The 15,602-nt window shown below is 42.9% G+C and overlaps 1 protein-coding gene across 7 annotated transcripts in view; it reads left to right on the top strand.

Moving 5' to 3' along the window:
- LOC123364745 (elongation factor 1-delta-like) overlaps positions 1-14,556 on the top strand; it is a 34,012-nt gene extending 19,456 nt beyond the window's left edge. For 4 of the 7 annotated variants that reach the window (XM_045007111.1, XM_045007110.1, XM_045007106.1 and 1 more), the window contains 5 exons: positions 9,915-10,014; positions 10,307-10,410; positions 11,547-11,816; positions 13,207-13,401; positions 14,459-14,556. In XM_045007111.1, the coding sequence (XP_044863046.1) occupies positions 9,915-10,014; positions 10,307-10,410; positions 11,547-11,816; positions 13,207-13,401; positions 14,459-14,497 (708 nt within the window). In that variant the 3' untranslated portion in view covers positions 14,498-14,556. Of the gene's footprint in view, positions 1-7,555; positions 7,628-9,914; positions 10,015-10,306; positions 10,411-11,546; positions 11,817-13,206; positions 13,402-14,458 lie in introns of all 7 variants that reach the window. The other 3 variants (XM_045007109.1, XM_045007108.1, XM_045007104.1) reach the window with 1 other exon arrangement.
- Positions 14,557-15,602: the final 1,046 nt, after the last annotated feature.

Below are 15,602 nucleotides of genomic sequence, written 5' to 3'. Positions count from 1 at the left end.
ACCTTACTTGTGCTGGAATGGGAGTCCTGTTACAGAAGGCTATTGTATCTAATTGAGGCTTGGATGGGAGGGTGTAGAGGCATCTAGGGTTGGGGCAGCCGAGCCCTGTCGCCTCAGAGGTGGGAGAGTCAGGGCAAGAGGGCTAGTGAAGCCAAGGCAGCATCAGAACACAAAAGTCTTCTATGAAGATAGTGTTGTGTGGTCTCTGTGGCAAAGAAGCCAAATACCTTGTTTGTATATTGACTTTCTCATGCTGGGGCTTTCTGTAGTCTCAGGTCCTGTGTTGAAATTTCAACATGGTTGTGGTTTTTGAGAGTGAGAGATTCTAGGGACCTTACGCTCCAGGCATCTTAAGAAGCGGGTTTTCTACCCACGAAAACCCACGCCCAAATAAATCTGCCAGCCTTCAAGGTACCACCGGACTCCCTGTTGTTTCAACAAAAGTGAGTAGGCAGAAAGTGCTATCAAATGAAGTTAATCTCTGGAAGGATTCCCAAAGGGATGGATTTTAAATCTCAGACTTGTGCAGTGGAGACTCTAAAGAGTGTGAAATGCATGTAGGGCACCAGACTGATTTCAATTAATTATCATGCTTGAATTTGCAGTTAAAACTGCTTGAAGTGGGAAAACTCATTGCAGGCTTAACTAGGTAGCTGTTAAGGTGGCTTCATAATAACATAGCAAACCCACAACCATTGTGTCACCCTCGAGATATGTGCACTGCTTACCCAAGCACATGCATAGTATTAATGACCTCTCAGTCCCTCCTCGTTCATGATCTCTTGTTCATCTTGTCTTATATTAGCTTTGTTAGCTCTTTGTGGCAGACACTGCAATCTTAATTTTTCTTGTAAAGCACCATGTGCATCTGTAGTGCAACATCATAAATAATTGCGAACATCATCTGTGCTGGTGCACAGCTAGGCAGTAAGAGCGGTTGGCCTCTGGTCTTAGACATGCGGGAAGAGAGACAGGTCTGAAATGTCAAATTCCCTAGCTTTCCGTTTCTAAAGGATCATTATAAATTATGGACAGTAACAATACAAGCACCAAAAGTATCTGTATGGAATAGCATAAGTGTGTTACATTGCTTTATAGCCTGATAACGTGGATTTTGTTCTCATACCTCACAAAACAAACTGGTTTACGCTAAATTTGTAGAATGACTTTGGAGGCCTGTTGGTTTTTGTCCTCAGTATCCAGGATTTTGGTGGTGGGAAAGAGAGTCCAAGTATGGGAACTTCAGCTTGATAACCTGAAGATCCAGAGAACTGTTCTCTGGCTCTGGGAAGAGATGGGAAGATGGAAGAATTACATTTTTCTAGCTCTTTCCTGGTTGCATTTCATGGATCTATTGCAAATAGCAATACTGCAGTTTGACAGTCAGTATCTAGAAATATCGAAATACTGTGCAGTGGAAGGAATCTGAGGTAGTGGTTTGCATCTCCCAAAAAGTTTAAAAAAAAAAAGAAAGATGCCAGAAACATTTATTTGCACATACCTTTCATTCTGCTTTGCATGGACACGTCTGCTTTTATAATCACTCATTTCAGCCCATCTGTTTGATACTAACACTTTCTTATGTACCTTTAATGCAGGGGTAGGCAACCTATGGCACTGGTGCCGAAGGCGGCACGCGAGCTAATTTTCAGTGGCGCACTCACTGCCTGGGTCCTGGCCACTGGTCTGGGGGACTCTGCATTTTGATTTAATTTTAAAGGAAGCTTCTTAAACATTTAAAAAGCCTTATTGACTTTACATACAACATAATTTAGTTATATATTATAGACTTATAGAAAGAGACCTTCTAAAAACATTAAAATGTATGACTGGCACGCAAAACCTTAAATTAGAGTGAATGAATGAAGACTCGGCACAGCACTTCTGAAAGGTTGCCGACCCCTACTTTAATGTGTACACAAAGAACAGCCTTACAGCTGGACTGCACTGAATCATCAATATTGTGTGTGAAATCAAAGAATTTTTGATTTATTTTGTGATGTGACTATAAAGTATATTGGAAGCCCAGAGACTAATGGAGGCTTTGGTGCACTTGCTGTGCCAATGTGGAAGACTGTATACAGAGACCGCTAGTGTCTTCAAATACACTCTGCTGTTTTGCAAACCCTGTTTCCCAAAGAGACCATGGAAGGGGCTTCATTATTTGTATTACAATGGTGTCTAAAGGGCCGAATGAAATCAGGACTACTATGGGCTGAAGAGTCTACAGACGTACAGTATGATGCAATTCCAGCCCTGAACAACTTTGTTTAAATAGTCAAGACAAAGGGGTTGGAGTTCTCAGTTTTACAGATGGGAAACTGAGGCATGGAGGTGAAGCGTCTTGCCCGAGGACACACAGGAAGCCTGACAGAGCAGGGAATTGAACACAGAGTCTCTGTCCATACTGTAACCACAAAATCATTGTTTGTGGTTAAGGCATTGGACTGGGACCTAAAAGTTCTGGGTTCTGTTCCCTGCTCTCCCTCAGACTTAGGCAAGTCACTTAACCTCTCTGTGCGTGCATTCCCCATCTGTAAAATGGGATTACTTAACACCCTCTTTTGAGGTAGGATGAGGATGCATTTTAGAAATGTTTGAGGTATCCAGGTAATAGTGTTGAGTGTTATAGGCAACCCCATACAGCTGGAAAAGGCTGCTTTTATGTGTGTGTAAGTCTGACTCTGTTCTTGCAGGCCAAGAACATGACCAAACCTTCCAGAGCATGTCCTCTGACATAGTAGTAAATTAGGAAGACCACCTGGCTGTTAAGGTGCATGAGAGTTTACCCCTAAATGGGTTGGGTCTGCCTTCTTGGAAACTGTAGGAAAAAGCGTGCACATTGAGTTCAATGACATCCGTTTATAAACGTGCTTATAAGACCTAACGTGCTGTTGATTAATTAGATAGGATATCCACTTCCCCAGTGGATCACTTTCTCCACTCCCACCCCCCCCCAAAAAAAGTGGATGTGTTCTGTTTACAGTTGAGGGGGAGGGGTGGGGGGGTTGGGTCAGCTCCCTACACTAGTGTGATCACTTTCTTCACTCTGGGTTGGGCTAGTCTCATATAAAGTGAATCTAAAGTTCTGGATTTTAAACTATCCCAATTTCCTTTCTTCTCCACTAGTTGGTGCTCCTTTATCTGATTTGAAGTGTGTTTACAGAAACAGAATTTTTGACACTTTCCAATCCATTCCCATAATTCATCCCCCCCCTCAATTTTTAATGAATTATTAGGTATCTCAGAATAATATCTGGCAGCAAAATGCATATAGTGTAACTGCTGTCTAGGCCTTCTCCATCTAATTCCCCTTTATCATAACTTTTCACTCGTACCGTATTCAAGTTAGTGTAGTGATAACTATTTGTAAGCGGGCAGTTTTGTGTTACATTGAAGACAGGCAGGGTAGATTCCTGTATTATGTATGTACTTCTCAGAGTAATACTGAGTGGGTCATTTGTTGTGAGATCCACAGTGCTGTTTGGAAAAGGGAAAATCTAAGTTTCTGTGTATTCTGCCATGTATGCATTTTCATTCTGTTGCCATTGCATTTCGATTCTGCAGCTGCTTGAGGCTAGAAAGAAAGTTCTGCAGTGTCCCTGCATTTTGTAACAGAGGGATGTCTCATTCAGCTTGGTGCTAGGGTTATCTTTTTAAACTCTTCATTACAAAAGTTTATTCTACTTCAAATATCTGTAAACTGGAAAGGGTAAGATGGTTGAGACCTATGGTAAAGCTACAGGACTGGTTTCTACATTCCTCACTTCATAACTAGGGAAAACTCCTGTGAATTTTTTACATGCCTACTTGAGGCTTCTCCAGGCAGGCTGAGATTTCTTCCTTGTGAGATTTTATTAGGCAGACTGCTGTGCTGCTCTTAGCACTCTTAATTCAATGTCCTGTTAAAGCTAAACATTTAACCCCATTGAAATCAGGAACTGAAAACTAAGGTTCCCAAACAGAAGATATCCACATTTGTAAATATTACAGATAACATGGTCAAGTGACCAAGTCAGTGATGCTGTGGGAACCTTAATCTTTGAATGTCTACCTTTTTTGCATTTGAATTCTCATCCTTAATAGAATCCATTACAGTTTGTTTTTGCCAAGAGGAAATCCAATGCAATCTTTTAATCAAAAGTAAGAGGGAAAAACACTCAATTGCACATAGGAATAAACGTACTTGACTATGCATCCCTGAAAACCTGGAATGTCCTTGCCTGTCCATCAGTCTTTCTGTTCCTGATCTTTGTAACTCTTCAGAATGCCCACCTGACAGAACCTGTGCACTCCTGTGCCCATTTTCCCAGGTACATACATTGAGGGGGCACATTTCCCCTCTTAAAAATATATCATTTTAACATTAAACACAAAACTGTTAATCCAACAATTTTGCAAATGTGAAACAGGAAGTGAACATTAACTTGTTCAATTGCACAGCACTGTTGAATCGCCTACTAGGTACCCAGGTTGCAGATGTAACTTTTGTTAACCCACAACTCTCTTTTTCTGGCTTTAGTATTTATATTTTCAACCTTAATGTTGCCTCCATGCAAGTTTTAATTTCCTTGTTTAACAGGAAAAAAGGCTGTTGGAGCAAACTTACTCCAGCTTGGTAGAGCTGTACAGTTCCATAACTGTTAAGTATAGCCATGTATACATACAGAAAATACAACCTATGGCACAGTATAGTACAAAATGTTTGTAACAGGCTTTTATGTCATTTAAATAATTGCTTAACTGCAATAGCAAAACTTCTTGCAATCACTTCATAATCTTAGAATATTTTTCCAAACTCTGACTGTTCCTCAGTGAGGACTCTGTAAAGTTTGAAGTCCGATTATCGATCAGTACAAACACATTGTGAAACATGAAATAAGTAAGTACTCCTCTTCCTCCAACCTCTCATACAACTGAATGACTTTCCCCAAAAATGAGTGGTGTCTTGGGACTGACATGAGCATAACAATTTTAGCAGAAATGTCCAGCTATCAGTAGGGAAATAGTAGGGCTGTCAAGCGATTAAAAAAAACTAATCATGATTAATCACACTGTTGTTAATAGAATACCATTTATTTAAATATTTTTGGATGTTTTCTACATTTTCAAATATATTGATTTTAATTACAACACAGATTACAAAGTGTATAGTGCTCACTTCTTATTTTTTGATTAAATATTTGCACTGTAAAAAAACAAAAGAAATACACCTCTACCCCGATATAACGCGGCCTGATATAACACAGTAAAGCAGTGCTCCGGAGGGGTGGGGCTGGGCTGCGCACTCCGGCGGATCAAAGCAAGTTCGATATAACGCGGTTTCACCTATAGTGCGGTAAGATTTTTTTGGCTCCCGAGGACAGCATTATATCGAGGTAGAGGTGTAGTATTTTTCAATTCACCTCATACAAGTACTGTAGTGCAATCTCTTTATCATGAAAGTGTAACTTACAAATGTAGAATTTATATATTATATATAAAAAACTGCACTCAAATAAAATAAAAAAAAACTCAAGTTTTACATTGTTTTGTTTGAGTGCAGTTATGTAACAAAAAAACCTACATTTGTAAGTTACACTTTCAGGAAAAAGATTGTATTACAGTGGTTGTATGAGGTGGATTGAAAAATGCTATTTCTTTTATAATTTTTACAGTGCCAATATTTGTAATAAAAAATATAAAACTGAGCACTGTACACTTTGTATTCTGTAAAAAGAACAGGAGTATTTATGGCACCTTAGAGACTAGTCTTTTTGCAGATACAAACTAAGACGGCTGCTACTCTGAAACTTTTGTACTCTGTGTTGTAATTGAAATCAATATATTTGAAAATGTAGAAAAATATCCAAAAATATTTAATACATTTAAATTGGTATTCGGTTTAACGGTGTGATAAAAACTGTGCTTAATTGCAATTAGGGTTTTTTTAGTTAATCGTGTGAGTTAACGGTGATTAATTGACAGCCCTAACAGTTAGCAATGCTGATATTTAAACTGCCATCTTTAGGTTTCAATTTTTAACCCCTTGGGGCAAATGGAGCAATTGATACTTCTCTGAGCTGTTGTTTCAGATTGTATGTCTACTCAGGAAGACAACACTGTATTTGTTCGTATCTGGCTCCTGTCTTTAAGGTTCTCTTCATAACCGTTAGGGGTAGAAAAATCTTTATTTTATTTTTATTTTTAAATAAAACGAACGCATATCTGGAGCCAGTGACATGGGTAGAGGGGAAGAAAATGGGTTTAAATAATGTATGGAAGAGACTACTGTCCTTGTTCACTCATTTAATTAAACTAGCTATATTTTGTTCTCAGACCTGTTGGTGTAAATAGAGCAGAAAGAGTTCTAACTGCTGAGGGTTTCAATGAGTTTTAGCCTTGAAAACCTTGTGGTTTACTGAGCTGGGCTAGCAGTGGCCTTGTCAAGTGAGTCTGTACTAGGAAATGACCTCGTGCTCACCCTGGTTGTCCTGTGTTTGCTAGCAGTTAGTTTTCAACACCAATTTGGGAAGGTGGGGGGAAGCCTTTGCTGACTTTTGTCATGTGAGCTTTTTGCTTAGTGTAGATGTTGCTGCTTTATTCTCTGTAGGAGAGAAATGAGTGTGGTCTCCTGGATTTTGCTTCTGGCTAGGAGCTGAGAACTCCTGAGTTAATCCTGACTGCTGCTGATTCAGTCTGACTTTAAGGAAGTTAGTTAAATTATCTGGGTATGTCTATATGGCATTCAGGAGATGTGATTGCAGTACATATAAGCATATCTGAGCTAGCTTGCTAAAAATGACAGTGTAGCTGCAGTGCTACAGGCTAGCTGTCAGAGTATAATCCCACCTGGGACCCAGGGTACGTACTTGGGCGGCTAGCCCATACTGTCATGGCTTCACTGCTGTTCTTCATGAGCAAGCATGTGTATGCCTGCATATGCTTCAGTCATGCCTTCTGATTGCTGTGTTGACATATCCTCTGTGTCTTGGTTTCTCGTCTGTAAAATGGGGATACTTATCTGTCGTACCAGAGCGCTAAGAGTTAGTTGATTTTTACAATGCTTTGACAATAAAAAGTCACATAATATAATGATATTAAGCACTTATATAGTGCGCTTTTATTGTTTTGTAGATAGGGAAATTGTCCCAAATCACACTACAAGTCAAGGTCAGGGCTGGTGATAGAATCCAGACTTCTTGATTCTTAGTCCTGTCACCAAGCGACTGTACCTTCCTGGGAAGTACTAGGATGTGTAACTAGAAGCTGGCAATATGAATACCTGGCATATAACCTGCATTTTACCCCAGCAGTTCAAGCCAAGGCTGACTAGGAAGATTTAATGTAGTGCTGTTTTCCTCCGCGTCCACTTGAATCTTTCTGTTTAGCGGGTCAGAGTTTTTAGATGTGGATTCTGTGAAGATATGGCTCACTGTCCTGATGAATCTGAATGGTTTTCCTGCATGCATGTGTGATGCCTGTATTTGAATGCCCACCCTAGCATGAGTGAAATGCTTACTTTCTTTTTCATATTATACTTGTCCTGAATCCCCAAACCTTTCACCCTTACCAGCGCAAGACCATTCTGGATAGCCCCCAAGAAGCCCCACTTGCCCAATCCAAGAGAAGGTCAGGTCGCCTGACTGTAAGTCCTGTTGGGGATGGGGGACAGCTAACCAGTGGTTGTCTGTTTTTTGTGAATAAACTGGAGGAAGAAACAGCCCCCGTTTGGACAAAAATTTCATGCTGAAGTGTATGGGCCCCAGGCGATTTGATGAATTCTTGCAGTGCATTTGCCACCAATGCTATGCTGGACACTCAGGAGCCTGGCCATGGGCAGACTGTCAGTGTTCATAGTTAAAGTAGATAGGTCTTAAGGGCTCAGTAGGTAGCCCTCCCACCTCTGAGCTAAAGGCCCTGGATTGCAGATCTGCACCTATATGTCAGAGCCTGTGCCTATTGCGAGTGGTTTGCCCTTTGGATGAGACTTGAGTTTTAGGCATCTTGTGCAACCTGGAAGCCACACTCCAGGGGGGCGGGGGGGGGGGGAGGTTCTTCTAAGATCTGCCCATTAACCCAAAGCCTTGTGTCAGAACAGTAATCTTTAGCTGAGGGCTGACTCTGGTGTTCTCCAAAGTGTGCTCCTCTTATAGCCGGAAGGGATTGTATGAAAGATAGACGCTGCTCCTCTCTTCTTCCTGCTCCCTTCACAGCAGTCCGAGCCTTTGCTGACCCCCCCACCAAGCTTGGGAGCCAACCTATGGCAGGGCAGCCACAAGACTGGTTTGTGCAACTTGGGGGGGGGGGGGGGGGAGATCTGCAGGAGTATCCCTGGTGTCCTGGACGCAAGACCATGGGGGGCTAATGCAGAGAAGAACACATGGTTCTCATGTCTCCTGAGCCCCCCTGGGCCACTATCTAATTCACTGCAGAGAATATAAGAATGGCCATACTGGGTCAGACCAATGGTCCATCTAGGCCAATATCCTGTCTTCCTCCGGTGGCCAGTGCCAGATGCTTCAAAGGGAGTGAACAGAGCAGGGCACTCATCAGGTGACCCATCATTCGTTATGAATGTTGAACAGCACCAATCCCGGTACAGATCCTTGGTGGACACCACTATTTACTTCTCTCTATTCTGAAAACTGACCATGTATTCTTACCCTTTGTTTCCTATCTTTTAACCAGTTAGTGATTCATGAGAGAATTGTCTCTTTATGCTATGATTGCTTAGTTTGCTTAAGAGCCTTTGGTGAGGGACCTTGTCAAAGGCTTTCTGAAAGTCCAAGTACACTATATCCAGTGGATCATCCTTGTCCACATATTTGACCCCCTCAAAGAATTCTAGTAGATTGAGGCAGGATTTCCCTTTACAAAAACCATGTTGACTTCCCCAACAAATCCTGTTCATGTATGTGTCTGATGATTCTGTTCTTTACTATAGTTTCAATCAGCTTGCCTGGTACTGAAGTTAGACTTACTGGCCTGCAATTGTCAGGATTATCTCTGGAGCCTTTTTTAAAAATCGGCATCACGTTAGCTGTTCTCCAGTCATCTGGTACAGAAGCAGATTTAGGCGATAGGTTACATACCACAGTTAATAGTTCTGCAGTTTCATATTTGAATTCCTTCAGAACCCTTGGGTGAATCCCATCTGATCCTGGTGACCAGTTACTGTTTAATTTATCAGTTTGTGCCAAAACTTTCTCTGTTGACACCTGAATCTGGGAAAGTTTTCAGATTTATTTAAAAAGAATGTCTCAGGTAAGGGAATCTCCCTGACATCCTCTGCAACGAAGACGATGCAAATAATTAATTTAGCTTCTCCACAATGGCCTTGTCTTTCTTTAGTGCTCCTTTAGCCCCTCGGTCGTCCAGTGGCCCCACTGGTTGTTTGGCAGGCTTCCTGCTTCTGAAAAAAATGGTTTGCTGTTCATTTGAGTCTTCTGCTAGTTCTGTGTTCTTATGTTCTATTCCTACCCTTGCCACTGATTTACTGAATGACCTTAGCCAAGTCACTTCAGCCATCTGTACCTCAGTTTCCTTAGCTGTAATTGGAAGCTCTTTAGCTCCTTAGCAGGGGTGTTAGTGTAAGTAATGTTTGTAAATTTTCTGAGGTGCACTAGAGAAGTTTTGGAAGATGCTAGAGATGCAAATATTAAGGTAGTCCACAGTTTGGGACTGTAGAAATGTGGTGGTCTTCTGAACCTGCCAGCTCCACCAGAATTTTTTTCACGTTCTGATTTTGGTGTTTAACATTTGCTTTAAAACGCTTGCGATCAAAAGGACTCTTTTCTAGCTAGCCTGTAAAATCTCTTCTCCTTTTTCCCAGTGTTGTCTCTGCCTTCCTGCTTTAGAGAGGCAGCATGTCTGTCTTAGTCTGAGAACTGAGTGAACAGGCTAGTTTTTCATCTTGGTTTCCCTTGTTGCAGAGTGCAAGCACGACCTCTTCTGCTGGGCCTGGTGGTGACCAAAATGAGCTCGTCACCAGAATAGCTAACCTGGAGGTGGAGAACCAAAATCTCCACAGTGGTAAGTGAGAAATCTCTGGCGAGAAAACACATTGGACTTGGCAGCTAGTGGCAGGCACATCTTGCTGACCACTCAATGTAACGTTGTGAAGCCCTGTGAATTGTGTGTATTTTGTTGGTGGTTTTGTTAACATTGGAGTGAGGATTTCTCTTGAGTTGGGATAGATGCAGTTTGCTTGGTAGCCTGCCTAGAGTGAAAGCAAACTCATCCTGACCTTACCAAAGAATAATTGCTGCATCTTCTGCCATGCGTTGAACCAGTAAAATGAGAGAGTTCTTTCTCCCTTTTCTAGTTGTTGCAGATCTTCAGCTGGCCATCTGCAAGCTGGAAACTCGCCTGAACACACTAGAAAAATCCTCCACCTCTCACCATCCCTCAGCAACGCCGCCAACCCAGGTAATCAACTCCTCAAGGTGCCAGGTCAGTTTAGAATACTTCATGCCAACTACTAAGAGAAAAGAGATCTCTCCACAAGTGTTAGCCAAGGGCTCCCCAGCAGAGCCTTCTAGAGCTGCTCTTTCTTCCTCGTCTCAGCCCAAGTGCAGATGCAGAGCACGGATTCTCCTGCTTCAGGCCCAGTGAAGAGGATATGTGATGGGCCAGATCCTCAGCTGGGCCAGATCTGTAGAAGTCCACCAAAATCTGTGATGCTAAGCCAGTAATTTACACTTGTGTATAAATGAGAGCACACTAAGTAAACTAAGCTTCTTGGTACCTATTGGGTATATAGCAAGGAGAGACCTATACAGATGGACAGACTTGGGGACCTGTTGGTTCTCAGAAGCCTTGTGAGAATCTTTGCCTCGAGTAGGAAAAAGTAATATCTCTGGGAACTGAGTATCCTCTACCCGTTGCATCTTGCTCCAGTTTGGAGGATGCATTGGAGACCTTTAATGGAACTAACTTTTGCCCCTGTGTATTGTATTCTATAAATACTCTTATAGTACTTTCATCAGTATCTGAGGGTACGTCTACACAGCCAAGAAAAACCCTCGGCTGGACTGTGACAGATGACTCTGGTTCATGGAGCTGTTTCATTGCTGTGAAACAGCCCTGCAGCCTGAGCCCTGTGAGCCCGAGTTGGCTGCACAGGCCAGCCACAGGTTTTTCTTGGCTGCACAGACATACCCTTAAAGTGCCTTCCAGTAGGGCACCGAGCAGTGAGATTAACCTACGTAATGTGGTTCACTCTCTCTTCCCTCCCTTGCCCACAGAAGAATTGTTTGTACGCTGGAGCAATTTCTTTTGGGGGTTATTTTTAAGTGTACATGTTACTATGCCGCTTAGAGAAGGCAACCTGCAGACATGTGCCTGGCACTTAGGCTCTTTTTGCTATGCTGGGCCCAGGCCATTGAGTGCCTTGAATATAAGCACCAAGCTCCTGGCTGCATGACTTTGAGCTCATGCCTTTGGATGGTGGCATAGCCTTGTTTTGGCAAGTCAAGTCATAACTGTGATAGGGGGTGGAGTTTGCTGCTTTGTTTTACACTTGGATTTATTTTCTCCCTCTTTTGCCCATTGTTTCCATGAAGCATGTCACCCCAATGAAGAAGGTGGAATCACCTGCTGCTCCCCCAAAGAAAGTGGAACTCCCTTCTGCTCCACCTGCAAAGAAAGTAGGACCATCCGAGGCTGACGACGAAGATGAGGATGACGACATTGACCTATTTGGCAGTGGGGACGAAGAGGAAGACCAGGAGGCTGCCAAAGTTCGGGAAGAGCGACTACGCCAGTATGCGGAGAAGAAGTCTAAAAAGCCTGGCCTCATTGCCAAGTCTTCCATCCTTCTGGATGTCAAGCCTGTAAGCAGCTTAAGTTATTCCTTACACAACAACTGTTTTGGCTGTAAAGTGGGGTGTCTGTCCTGAGATTATGATTGTAACATTGCAGGAGTGTGTGGGTTACATCTAGGGTGACCAGACAGTAAGTGTGAAAAATCGGGACGGGGGTGGGGGGTAATATAAGCCTTTATAAGAAAAAGGCACAAAAATCGGGACTGTCCCTATAAAATCAGGACATCTTGTCACCCTATTTACATCTAACTTGCAGACTGCAGCTGCCCTGTGTAGATGATCTGGTGCACAAATTACAGAACCTGTCAGCATGCAGTTGTTTGGATCGGCATTGAGCATTGCATGATGGGATCTGTGAGCAGTTCTGCTCCATATTAAAGATGGCAGTTGCAGATGTTCTGTGGGCTGCAGTTTGATCACCCCTGGTCTGGAAGATCTTTCTTCTCTTGGGGCTTATTTACGTGGTCAGTTGGAGAGTAGGAAGATGGGGTGTAAATCTGTAGCTCTCTAGCCTGCTGTGCGCAATCTGGGCAGGTGGGCCCGGCTACCACGCACTAAAAGTTCCATAGAGCGCTTGGACATACTGCTGTTTCAGTCTTAGTGTGTGACAGGGTAGAGTGTTTGTATGTTCACACCCTGGCTTGCCATGCATGACGTGTCTGTGTGGAAAAGCCCTTGAAAAAACTTGCACCTGTTAGAGCGCACATATAGAGAATAAAAGCCTGAAATACGAGCACAGATTAGTGATCAGTAAAGCACAAACTCTCTCAAGATGACAATGAAACAAAAGTGTATAGGATTACCCAACACTTCCGGCTAACTAGATAAGTGCTAAGTAGTAGTTTTACCAACTATCAAGGGCTTAGAGTTAGTTCTTGAAACTGAGACCCTGAGATGGAAGAAGTTACGCATCATTCCAAGAACACTTCCCCCTAGGTAAGCAGAATCCAGACTATCTGCAGTAACTTGGTCTCGCTTCATGTAGAGTCAAACTTGAGAGATGATTCCTCTGGGAAAGGCTCCTTTCATCAAAGAAAGGACTCGTTAACAGAGACCGATGGTAGAACTGGGTGGAAAGAGCTGAATACTGGCTCATCACTGACTAGAGCACTGCCTAGCAAATTGGCAGGTACAAGTAGAATTCATGATTTTTTCAGTCTTGTTCTCTGTTGAGCATGGAAGAGTTCTATCTCGCGTCTCCTCGCTGCTTTCCTTATCGCAGCCCTACAGGGTAGTGTGTTAAACCCCTTGTTGCTGACGTATGTATGGAATTGGAATATGTACCACGTTGATCCAGTTCAGCTTCCATTGATGAGGATTGCAAAGTCCACAGCCCTGATGGACAGTCCCACAGCTAATGTAGGTAAACCTTCTAAGTTCCCTTTTTGTGCTTTGTTAGTGGGACGATGAAACTGACATGGCAAAGATGGAGGAGTGCGTCCGGTCCATTCAGATGGAGGGCCTGGTTTGGGGAGCCTCCAAGTTGGTTCCAGTGGGTTATGGTATTAAGAAGCTCCAGATCCAGTGCGTAGTGGAGGATGACAAGGTTGGAACAGACATACTGGAGGAGGAGATCACTAAGTTTGAAGACTACGTAAGTCCTCCTCTAGTGCCTTGCGGTGCTTTCAAACACCTGGGCCCTTAAACCCACACCCCAGATTTTGATCCACTTCATGTGTTTGCAGCCTACAATATATTCAGGTTCTGCATCATCTAAACTTTCAAGGGTGGGATGGGACTTGAGTTTTTAGTCCCCATGTTTGTGAAGATAACCCTGAAAACATGAAGAGTATAAGGATGCTGTTCCAGAGCCTGCAGACAGCCTGAAGCAATAGCTTAGAGGTGTGAACCTCCCTTGCCCTTGTACTCATTGGGGTGCCTAGTTCCTGGTGCTTAGTGTGTTGATGCTTCAGGGACAGCAATTCACTATTTTGTTACTGATTGTTTTAGCAGCTGGGATGGGACATGGATGTGAGGTGGAATGAAGTCTACAGCAGAGGTGGAATTGGGACTTATTGTGTGGGGAAGAGAGGAGACCCACAAGGATAAGGACAGGGAGAGAAACAAAGAGCAGAAATAGTGGCAATCCTGAAGGCTAGTTTTTTTTTTCCCACTGAGTGGTCCTGAAGATGACACGGCGCATTGACAAATATTAACATAGCCTTTATGTAGTAAATTAACTATCTCCTACCTTTTGATCTGTGCAAACTAACCTTTCACATTAGTGGGAGGTTGCTGTGGATTCAGGAGAGTATGCAGTCCTAAAACTATATCCTGGCCCACAGACCATAATTAAGAATGGAACTTATCCCCTTTCTATAGGGTGAGTCTGAAACCAGTTTTAATTTGTAAGCTCTCTGGGGTGGGAACTTTTTCTTGCCATTTGTCCAATCCCCAGCACAATGGGGTTCTGATCCTGAATGCCATTAATAGTTATATAGCTCCCAATCCTAAAATACAACCATTCACAAGACTAATTGTTGACTGATTAAAAAATGGTCTTTTAATAAAGGATTGTGCTTTATAAACTTGGGGGTGGTTAGAGCAAATTTCTTCTGTCAAGAAACCACCCCGGTAAATGTGCTTTCTGTACATCTTAAATCTCTGGAATGTGTTTTCTGATCTTTAACAGCATTTCTTTTCTATTTCAGGTGCAGAGTGTCGACATAGCGGCTTTCAACAAGATCTAAGAGCTAACGTTTATCCTTTCTGGAACTGTAACTAATAAAAGGTCAAGATTTTGAGTGCAGATGGTGTGGGTGACTTTCCTTGCAACGTGTGCCAGTTGCACAGGGGATGAGAAGGTGGTAGCCAACATCCCAGGAGTCTCTTGTGCATATTGCTTACAAAACTGCAAAATAGGGGAAAGGCAACTATCATCCCCAATGTCATTGACAAGCTGGTATGACAAGGGATCCTATAAAATAGCCCAGAGTGAATAGCCACAAATATATCGTACTTGGCTGTATTTTATGCTTCCACTTCACCCAAGCAGGGGTTAGGACCTCATTGTTTCCCTTAGTCTTAAACTGAGTGTACAAACATTGTAACCTAATGTAAGGCTCGTAATTTGTATCTTCCAGACTTATAACGTTAAATTTCATTGTGCTGAGCCTTGGCCATGAAATAGTAAAGAGATTTTAGGGTTTCATTTATTTAGACCTGCTAAAAACAGCTCTGAGTTCAGCAGTGTTGCTGGCTTGTTAAGTAACTTTAAAAAGTAGCTGCCTTTATTCACACTAGCTACTTTAATCATGTTTTTAAAAAAATCAAATAATCTTTAACATGAAACTGTCCTTTGAATTTGCCTGCCACCTGCAGGAGTCACACCTCCCCTTATCTCCTTCCTCTGAAGCATCAGAGATGGCCACAGCTGGAGATGGAACGTTGGGCAGGGAGGGCCAGGGCTGAGGTGGCAGTGAGCACTCTCTCCCCTGAGTGCACAGCTGACTGGTTCTTGCTCACATGCTCAGGGTCTAACTGATCACCACGTATGAAGTTGGGAAAGAATTACCCCTGGTCCAACTGGCAGTGACTTTGGTGTTTTTCACCTTCCCGTGCAGCATGTGGGTGCGGGTCACTTGCCAGCAATATCTGGGTATATCTCATTTAATCATTGCCCTGCCATTGCAAGGACCTTGGGCACTGGTGTACCTCGGTCCCTTTTAGTCTTTGCCTGTGGCACTAAGTCTAGTCTCCTGTGGGCTTTGGTCTAGTTTCGGTGGTTGTGGTTAGTGTGTAGATGCTGAGTGGTGTTGCTGGCCTATGAGGTACTGGAGATCAGACTAGATAACC

This window comes from Mauremys mutica, chromosome 2, assembly GCF_020497125.1.
Source record: "Mauremys mutica isolate MM-2020 ecotype Southern chromosome 2, ASM2049712v1, whole genome shotgun sequence".
NCBI classification, from domain to species: Eukaryota; Metazoa; Chordata; order Testudines; family Geoemydidae; genus Mauremys; species Mauremys mutica.
Note: the sequence above shows the minus strand (reverse complement) of the source record. Positions and strands in the feature narration are given on the sequence as shown.